General features: G+C 37.5%; 1 protein-coding gene across 1 annotated transcript in view; it reads right to left on the bottom strand.

The window, feature by feature from the left end:
- Positions 1 to 1,032: 1,032 nt before the first annotated feature.
- Positions 1,033 to 10,592, bottom strand: part of LOC127436544 (flotillin-2a) — a 37,959-nt gene continuing 28,399 nt past the window's right edge. The window contains exons 4-11 of the mRNA XM_051690813.1: positions 10,187 to 10,310; positions 9,571 to 9,689; positions 9,303 to 9,416; positions 7,753 to 7,872; positions 7,407 to 7,621; positions 6,552 to 6,735; positions 4,199 to 4,348; positions 1,033 to 3,664 (exon numbers count right to left, since the gene is read on the bottom strand). Coding sequence (XP_051546773.1) covers positions 3,626 to 3,664; positions 4,199 to 4,348; positions 6,552 to 6,735; positions 7,407 to 7,621; positions 7,753 to 7,872; positions 9,303 to 9,416; positions 9,571 to 9,689; positions 10,187 to 10,310 — 1,065 coding nt within the window. The 3' untranslated portion in view covers positions 1,033 to 3,625. The remainder of the gene's footprint in view (positions 3,665 to 4,198; positions 4,349 to 6,551; positions 6,736 to 7,406; positions 7,622 to 7,752; positions 7,873 to 9,302; positions 9,417 to 9,570; positions 9,690 to 10,186; positions 10,311 to 10,592) is intronic.

The raw sequence follows: 10,592 nt of genomic DNA, 5'->3' as shown, positions 1-10,592 counted from the left end.
ACCCAAAAATGAAAATCCTCTCATTATTTACTCACCCTCATGCCATCCCAGATGTGTATGACTTTCTTTCTATTGCTGAACACAAATGAAGATTTTTAGAATAATTTCTCAGCTCTTTTGGCCCATACAATACAAGTGAATGGGTGCCAAAATTTTGAAGCTCTAAAAATCACATAAGTCAGCATAAAAGTAATCCATACGACTCCAGTGGTAAAATCAATGTATCCAGAAGGTATTTGATAGGTGTGGGTGAGAAACAGATCAATATTTATGTAAAAATTTTTGCTATAAATTCTCCTCCCTGCTCAGTCATTCTCCATTTTCAACTTTCACATTCTTCTTGTGATTTTAGTGATTCACTTTCTTTGTGCATACACCCCTTTTGGGAAGGGAGTTGAATTTCAAGCAAAAATGTACTTAAATATTGATTGTTTCTCTCACACACCTATAATATCACTTCAGAAGACATGGATTTAACCACTAGAGTCTTATGGAGCATCAACATTTTGGCACCCGTTCACTTGCATTGTATGGACCTACAGAGCTAAAATATTATTCTAAAAATCTTCGTTTGTGTTCTGCTGAAGAAAGAAAGTCAAACACATCTGGGATAGCATGAGGTTGAGTAAATAATGAAATAATTTTCATTTTTGGGTGAACCGTCCCTTTAAGTCAGCAAAAACATTGTCAGAAATGTAAAGTTGCCTTGTACACAGCCCAGAGACCGTACTGATACTTCTGTGTCTGTGTACTAATCCACTGCACCACAGTGTAATCCACAATTAGTGCATTTTCAGTAACATCATCATGGTGATGATTACCAAAAATATGCATATTTAAAAAAAATCTGACCATAGAAGGAAACATGTTTACATGTGATATCACAGTGTATGGTGTGCATGTAAACGCTCAGTGACCGCATTTCTCAAATTGTTTTAACACATTAGGTACGTATTTGTCTTTTCTATTCTCCTCTCTAAATTTCTGTATGTAAATTTAATGTTAGTGAACATTAAAATAAAACAAGTCACATAAATCAAAACACATTTATTGAATGTGATATGAAACAGATTTCTAAATAGATACATATATCTTATGTATATTTATTATAGCAAAGATGGAGGAATTAGAATGCATTAATAATATTCACTGCTACATGACACATTCCCAATATCTGATTGTTAGTGGTGGAAACAACGATACAAACTGTAGAACAAACACACTCAGCTCAGAAAAACAAAAAACAAAAAAAAAAACAGCTGAGGTCATTAGTTTAGATTAAGCATGAAGAAACAGCCTTTGAAAAGTTAGTTTTAAATGTGTGCAGCATCTTCTAAACAATGGCTACATTTTCAACCAACAGTTCCCTTTTATGCAGTTAAAACAATGTCAAAACCAACCAAAACACTTGTATGAGAAAAAAAAATTTCAGAACCAACTGTTGTTCACAAAAAACAAAACATGCTTAGAATATTTGTATTCAGATTCTTTCCATATGATATCATTGTGGTTTGTGTTTACCAAGATGGTAAATACCATTTCACAAACACTTTGAAACACAAATTGCAATGTCAAATGATAATGAGAAAGACCACAATATATTTTCCATTACATCTGGCATTATCTGATGACCAATGAGCAACAGACCCAGTCATTTATAATTCAGCAGCAAACAATGAAATCAAAGCTGATATAGTTTGATCGACTGATGTTCAAAAGTTTTGCAAACTTAGTTTTTTTTTGTTTTTTAATGGCAGAAAAAAAAACCTAAAAAATAATAATAATAATAAAAAAAACTAAAAACTAAAACAAAACACACATGGCAGAAAAAAAATTTAACAATCGAAATTTTAAAATTCACACATACACTACAAGTCAAAAGTTTTGGGTCACTTACTCATTCTTTATTATTTTTCACATTTTAGAATAATAGTAAAGTCATTAAAACTATGGAAGAACAGAAATGGAACTATGGGAATTATGTTGTGACTATAAAAATCCAAAATAAATAAAAACTGTGTTATATTTTAGCATCTTCAAAGTAGTCGCCCTTTGCCTAGAATTTGCAGACATGTACTCTTGACATTTTCTCAACCAACTTCTTGAGGTATCACCCTGGGATGCTTTTTAAACAGTATTGAAGGAGTTCCCATCTATGTTGGGCACTTATTGGCTGCTTTTATTATTTGGTCCAAGTCATCAATTTAAAATTTTTTTTTTTTTTTTTTTAAATACAAGTTTAGTTTTGTAACGAAACAAATTAATATGGTGGCACAATTATATTTTTGTCTACAAAACTAATTTCATTTAAGCATACGCCTTCAGATCAAAAGATTTTTAAGATCATGAGAAACATTTTGGTCAAGTGACCCCAAACTTTTGAATGGCAGTGTACAAGATAAAATACCTGACAGAACTCTCACATTACCTGGACTTTGATAATTAGTTTCAACACACTTCAAGAACAATGAATGCACCTTAACAGGCATATGACATTTTAACAAACATATTGATAAAAAGAAAAGTTTCTATCTACTAGTTGGCTTGTTTTAACAAAACTGAAAGAAAAATACTAACTTTGTCTGGAAAAACAAACAAAAAGCAGTGTAGGTGATAGACTTTCAACTCTATTGTACAGTGTGTTTACTGAACATCTCCAAGAAAACCTCTAGATGGCTGGCAGTTAAACAGTAGAAAACAGAGGGTTCTATAATATTAGTCTGTCTGCAATCACAGCGTATAAAACAACATAAATGCAGTGAATGAAGGAGGACTAAAGCTTTCAACATCTGCTTAAACATTAGGTGAGGTAACATGTCTGTTTTTTCGTGATAAAATAAAATGTGTTCCTAAATCATGCTGATTTACCAAGTTTTAGCCTTTGATTGGCATACTGAGAAGAATGCACTTGGCTATTAATATCGAAGAATAGGTAAAACATTAAAAAAAAACCTATACATACAAAAATGTTAATGTATCACATGGAGCAGACCCTACAACCCTTTTGAAGCAGACTGATTGTCCACAATCAAAGCAGAAAGCTACAGGTCTGAGCTCATCATGTCTGAATTGTACAAAGACACATTTCTAAATAAATGTACGTCTAAATGTCTGGTTAAAGATACAATAAAAACGTCAGTCCTCCTCACTACAGACCCCGACACCATGTGTACTGCTGTCAAATCACTAAATATGTTCTACCAAATCTAATGGCTCTTCTATACTTCTATATATCTTCATTCATTGCATAAATGTAACCTGTGGTGACAACCTCAGTCACCCACCCACCACAAATAGGAATATTTTCTAATCTGCAAGGTCAGGATATAAAAGATCTGCGGCTGCTCATTTCTGAATTTTATGAAACAGCTCTCTGATTTATAGAATATTAATGATGAGGTACTTTGTTTAAACAAAAATGACAAATAAAAAGACAAACATGATCGAAAAACACTAAAAAGGGCACATGCAGACAATCTGGTCCTGCAGAGGTAAGGCACCAGGGGTCTAGAAAATTAATTTCTGTAGAAAGAAAACTGCATTCAAGTGTTTCCTTTCAAGGCAATCAACGTAGGACTGCATGTAGCTGAAGTGTCGGAAAGGCAGCCGAGTGGAAGGGGCGTGCTCATGCCTGAGGGTTGGTCATTTTCTGAAGCAAAGGTATCTGCAGAGAAACAACAATTTTTTTTTTACAAGTTAAATCTGACAAAATTAAATATGTTTTACATTCTAGCCATGTTGTTGTTTATTCATACACATCCTATTCTATCCCAGAAGTCGTCTAATATGCACGAAGTTGTTGCTCTCTGTTGGATCCGTGGCCTTGCAGTTAACGCACAAGCTTCAGACATGTAGAGCAGTTGCTCTCAGTGGGAGACGAATGTCAGTTCTGGCTTGTGTCATGTACATTTCATCTTCATCATCAAAAATGGTGAAAACCCCAATATCTTTGTTACATATTTTTTAAATTAAAAAACCATTCAATGAAAATCAAATGACTGAATATAAAGAGGAATACTTAGTGGGACAAATAAAAACAGGTGTTTGTGCCACCGGAACTCAAATCTATTTAATATATAAATTGTTAATTGTGCTGGTAATATCTTTTCAGTCTATGTGCAGGAGATCATTCCATGGGTCCAATACGAAATCCCAATATTTAATGCCCTCAGAATTTTCTCTATTATGCCTCACTCACCTTGGACAGATCCACTCCCGTGAGGGCGTTTACAGAAACAGGTAGTTCAGCCAGCAGTCGATTCACTTCCCCAGTTATACGGCCACCATCTCCACTCAGGATCACGATCTCATTGGTGCGGGCCAAGGGTGCCGCCACCTTCCCAGCAATCTGTGAAGATGCAAATTCAGGCATTGAGTAGTAAACAAAATGAGAAATTTTTCAGCTTTATTCTTCAGAGTCATTCTTAAAAAAATATATATAATAGACCTTATTCCTGGTAGACACCATATTTAATTTGACATAATGAAAATGAGCTGGGAGGGACAGACACACAGGCCGTTCATTAGTGGTTGCCTTGCATTGTCTTAAAAGGGATAGTTTACCCAAAAATGAAAATTATGTCATTGTTTCCTCACCCTCATGTTGTTTCAAGCCTGTATGACTTCCTTTCTTCCCGTGAACACATGAGAAATTTAGGAGAATGTTGATGCTGATTTGTCCCCATACAATAAAAGTGAATGAGGTTGTCATTCACTAAAGGCACACTCATGACTAAGTGCTTCTTCATTCTTCGCTCAGAGCCAAAAAGTTCAAAACAGCTGAGCAACAAGATACTGTCTGCAAACATTCAGACATTGAAACTTGGAGGAGTATATGAGGATGCTCAAGACTACATGTAAAACATCAACTTCTATAACAACAAAATGGATTATCAATGACTTCATACCTTATTCTATGCATAGAATTCAAGATCAATAAAAGAAGCTGTATTAACTACTCGATAATTATAAGTAATATAGATGCACAAGATAATGTGTAATTTGTAATGTTTACCTTTTGCAATCAGGGCACTAATGCAAACTTGCTATACGCAACCATAATATATGTCGATTACACTATCATTATTATTTTAGGTTGAAACTGATACTACTGCTGAGATGGGTGTATAAAAGAGTGTTAATGGGTAGAATACAGACAAAAGAATGATGATAGGCATTTCTTTCTTTGGGCATGACATGTTCTTGGAAAAGTCTTTACGCAAACGATCTTAAAGATTTAGGTAAATTTGCACCAGGTCCCTAATAACTCTACGCGCTTGTGTGTTCATTTTGACTGAACTTAACTGACTGATCAGGAATAAGTAGTGGCCTAAAAGTAGGTGGAGCTACAGGTCACAACGGCCGATGAAGTGGACCAATGGCAGTAAGGTGTTTAGCAGCCTAAAGGCCTTTTCACACCAAAGGCGATGTGATTACGAGGCAAATCTCTGATGAATGGCCCTTGAACATAGAAACGATGTGAATGACCGCTGTTAGGACATTCAGGGTGACGATAAACGGCAAGCAATTTTACACCGGTATGGTAAGTGGCTCAACGCACCTTTCAGCTGTTCTTCCCTCAGCCTATGACAGATGAGCAGAAGTAGTACTTCACAAGCAGATCAAAAAAAGAAAACTGATTTTTTTTTTCTTTTTTTAAAGGGGATGCAAGGCAGTGATGCAGCAATATCATTTACATGTTAAGAGAACCCACAGGAGAAAAAAACTGTTTCCACTTTTAAGGTGTTTGATGCAAATGAAACACTCGTCCTCACTGCTGGTTCAGGATTTCCTCTGGAGTTCCTTTAGTGTTTAATGTCAGTGGTCAAAACAGCTTTCTGTGCTTTAGCACCACCTGTTCCGCTGGTTTTGGGAACTGCGATTCACAGCTCAAATTTTATTGGTCGGAGCGTTTAGTCGCTGGGGGAAGAAAAAGAAAATCGACACTCACCGTAAAAAAAAAAAGAAGCTTTGCTTTGCCACCGTGTGATTCGGCACAAATTTTCGTTCCAGGTGTTCTTTCTAGGGCTCGTTAGGAATCCATTGTTTCTGTACAAAATGTTTATCGTGGCGAGAAATCACAGTGAAGGTTCGCGTTTCGTGTGAAAAGACCTGGTGTGTTGTTACGAACCACCGAAACAAACTCAAAAAACATCTTTTTGGCCAGACTTTGTTCTCAATGCCATCATACCCGTTCGTTGTTTGATTTCCTAGAAAGTGTGCAGGGGCCTTAACATTCTGCCTAACAGCTCCATTTGTGTTTCATGTAAAAAAGAAAATCATACAGGTTTGGTACAATATTATGGTGATTAAATAATGACAGAAAATTTGTCAACAGAATTTTTTTTAGGGTGCGTCAGCTGAATTGTCTAGTTTTGATTTGCCAAAAGATTTTTAATATGGCAAAAATCACTAAGATCCATAACTATTTGGTAGATTTGGATGGTTCTTGTCACATAAACTACCACTCAGGAATTAAAGAGAGAGTAATGTGGAGAAAGGGACAAAAAAGCAAGAAAGAAAAATAAACAATTTTCCAGACTACCACACACCTGTGGTAGAGCCTCCAGGACGAGAGCAATCTTTGCAGCCTCCCCATACTGCTGATAGGCTTCAGCTTTGAGCCTCATCTTCTCTGCTTCAGCTTTACCCACAGCTTCAATGGAACCAGCCTCTGCTTCTCCAATGCGCTTGATCTTCTCCGCTTCAGCCTGTGCTGTCAACACCTTTTTCATCCTTACAGAGAGGAACAGAAGACAGAAAGATCAAGGAATAATGTGGATGGAGGGAGAGCTGTTTCTGGATCGTATTCTCTGAATATAGACATTTTCTTATCACTGGAATTTAATTTCAGACTTATGTAAAGTATGACACCATGGTTAGTGTATGTGTCCATTCTATCCTGAAGTTAGAGGGATTCACTCTTGTTCCCATCTTCAACAGCAGAGGGGGAGGAGATGGACTACGTGTAGAAAAATTAATGGAAGAGATTGTGATGCTCAATGTGTCAGCTGTAGGAATGGAAGTCCTGCCTTTCTGTTAAAAAAGCCAAGTGCCTTTTTAAATGTGTTTGTTCACTCTAGAATGCACATGCACAAGTTTGACAGTACCTGGGAAGTCTAAAAAGTAGGCTTTTCTTGCAGAATTTGACCTAAAGAACCTAAAGGAATCATACCAGATCTTATGCTGATTTGAAACAGTTTCAGATTTAGGTCTTTACCCATTCAAGTAGATAAGAGCTGTACTTACATACTGTACATATTGCATACATAGAATACAGCATTGAGGTGTGACCAAGATGGCCACCTTGAGTGAATCAACTTGCCTTATTAAAGTTTGACAGTCTCTCTTCCCTCCTCCCATTCTCTCCCTTTGTTCACTAATTCCGTCTCTTTCATGTCACTCACTTGTTTGCCTCTGCGAGCTGCTGCATCTTGTAGGCTTCAGCCTCAGCTGGTCTCTTCACTGTGGCGATCAGCTCTTTATCTGTCCTGACAATCTCCTTTTCCTCAATGGAGATCTGCTTCTTCCTCTGAACCACCTCAATCTCAATCTCCTCCAGTCGGATCTTCTGCTGCTCTTTGGCTGCCTGAAGCTCATAGGCCAACTGCGCCTCAGCTTTCTGAGAAAGAAAGAAATAATTCCATGCATGTTCATAAAGTCACATCACATCTGTGAATGACCAGTGCAACAACTGCAGTGCTTAAGGCATAAAGAAAGATTAAAGTAACCCGAGGAGCAACTCAGCTCTACCTTAGTGTTCACTTCTTGACTGAAAGCAGCTTTCTGCATCTCCAGCTCTCGCTTTGAGTCGGCCATTCTTGTATCAGCTTGGAACTTCACATCCATCATCTCTTTCTTGCAGTCTGCTTCCTGTAGCATGGAACCAAATGATGTGAGAAAACAAAACGGAGAACACACACTCTTAAGGCTCTTTTACATGATTTGCATCAGAACTTCAACACATTGCACTTCACTCTGATGCTATTTGCCATGCAGTAAATAAGCAGGAAACAGTAAACAGAAACATTTCTGTAGATGATACAACCCAGAAAGAAAAAAGTAGCTGTCGAATATGGTTTCAAACATTTACTAGGTCGGGACACTAGCCCTTTTCCACTGACATGGTTTGGCGGCAGGTTCCTGGGAAGGTGTGAATTCTCTAACTATTCCACGTATTTCCACTGCAGTAAAGGCCGTTCAGGGGCCGAAAACCTGGTTCGACACCGGCCCCAAAAGCTTGCTGGTCTCCACGCAGGAACCGAATACGTTTGTATTATTTGAAAAGGCAAAATCCAAATATAACCATCTGCTACACCAATGTTACAGTAATAACGATTCCAATGTTACAGTTTACAGAGCTTAGCAAGTTAAGCCACAGTTCATACAAAATAATGTAATTACATGTCTTTAACGCAGATGTCGTCTCTGACAATCTTGTTGAGCAATGTAATAACGTTGGATTGCATTTCTCTGTATGTTTAAATATGTCCTCAAAAACAAGACTAAAAACTGTATACAAACACTGTGATGCGCCATGTTTGTTTGTGAGCAGGTAAGGTAGTCACGTGAAACTATCATGTAGGCTGTTACGTCATTGTTTGGCTCTCAAGTCAGTGGAAAATTAGGGCCAGTTTACGAAAGGCTCCAGATTGCCCTGGCCGTGAACCAGCGGAGCACAGGCTCCGCATGAGAACCACTGGCATTTCGGTGGAAAAGGGCTATTTGTGAATTTAACTGAGGCACCATGACGACAGGTTCCAGTATAATTTCTCGCTGGACAACAACCAGTATTGTCCTTCCTCTGGGAAAATTTTGACCTTTTAAATTTTTTTTATTAAATGTACACAATATATACATGTCGACAATTACAAGTCACATGGAAAGCACACAAAACAAACATCAGCTGACAACAAACAAAGGATGAGAGAGTATTATATATAAACAAAACAATACTTTAAATATAAATGGAAAAAAACAAGGCATTCAAGATCTCTTCATAAGGTTTAACCATTTTTAAACATTTCTTGTTGCTTTGAATTCTTAAAGATATAATAAGTGAGGCAAAATTATGTGAAGAAAATGTCAAGAAAATGGACCTGTCATTGCAAAGTCAGACATTGCATATGCTGTGTGAATTGTTGCATTTCGAAGTTCAGTGGCAAAAAGGGCAAAGTTGAAACTGACTGGCGGGCAACATGGCACGCTACAGTTCAGACCATTGGGGAATGTTGTCATGAGTCACTCTTTCTCTACCTCTAACACAGAAACAAACTATTATTTCTTCTGGTTCAACAACTCACCCTGATCCCAGCGTCTCTCTCTGCCTCGGCCACTCCGATGTCAGCATCTCTCTGAACAGCAGCAGTCTGAGATTTACCCAAAGAGCTCAGATATTCCACCTTATCATAGACATCCTGTAGGAAGAGACAAATGCACAAATAACACAAGAAAAGATTATCCTCCATCAACAATTGTCATCACCTGACAACTGAACTGGGCTTCCGATTCCTTGCATCAGTTGTAAGCAATATTATGATCCTCTCTCCAGACTGATTGATGTTGTCATACCTTAATAGTAAAGCTGAGGATCTCAATACCCATCCTGCCCACATCAGGTGCCGCCACCTCTCTCACAAGTTTGGCAAACTGATCTCTATCCTGGTATATCTGCTCCACCGTCAGAGTCCCTATGAACAGAAGTCTGAGGTAAGTGAATATGTGAAATACAAAGTGCACTATGAATGGCCCAATATTTCATAATACCTCAGAGATGGAAACTTGAGTCTGAGACTCGGATTCAGTCACACTCAGGTCACAAAATTGACATTAGACTTGCCTTGGAGACGTAAGAACAACACATACCTCTATATTTACAAAGATAAATATTTTCTCTGAATATTGCAACATTGTTTTTTTGTTTAGATATAAGGTAGCCCTTGTTGTTGCTTTTTCCTGTGAAAATGTGGGTTAGTTTGCTCACTTTTTCTAGAAAATTCAAGAGTCAAGAATAAGTTAATTTTCTTGCAACAGGATTTATAAAACAAACCTGCAGCATATAGAAACGTTTTACCAAAAGAAGACTTAAGTTGAAGTGTTGGCTGGCTGTGCACACTGTATGAACTCTACTGGACTACAAAAAACTTAGAGTTAACGGATAGAGACTCAAGTGCCCAGCGTCACTCACCCAGAATAGAGCGTAGATGACCTTCCAGGGTTTGTAGAATGACACTTTTAATCTCTACCACGGTCTTGCCCAGGAATTGCTCACAAGCATAACCCAGCAACTCTTTGTCATTCATGACCTTCACCTGAAAGAACACACATACAGTCATGTTCCAACACAGACATCCACTAAAACACATCATTACACTGTCACCTAGAGATGGCTTGAACTCATCAACTGTTGTATATCTTTTTATGTGTTATACACATTTGTGTTTATAATGGTAACAATATTTGAGACAGATCCTATTTTCTCACTGTACACAGCACTTGATCGCTACTTGCACTTTGACACAATAGGCTACTTCCTCCATGTTTAACAAAGCAAACAGCTGTTTTATGGAATCTCATTCTTATCTCTCGCTCTC

The sequence above is a fragment of the Myxocyprinus asiaticus genome, chromosome 4 (assembly GCF_019703515.2).
Source record: "Myxocyprinus asiaticus isolate MX2 ecotype Aquarium Trade chromosome 4, UBuf_Myxa_2, whole genome shotgun sequence".
Classification (NCBI taxonomy): Eukaryota; Metazoa; Chordata; class Actinopteri; order Cypriniformes; family Catostomidae; genus Myxocyprinus; species Myxocyprinus asiaticus.
Note: the sequence above shows the minus strand (reverse complement) of the source record. Positions and strands in the feature narration are given on the sequence as shown.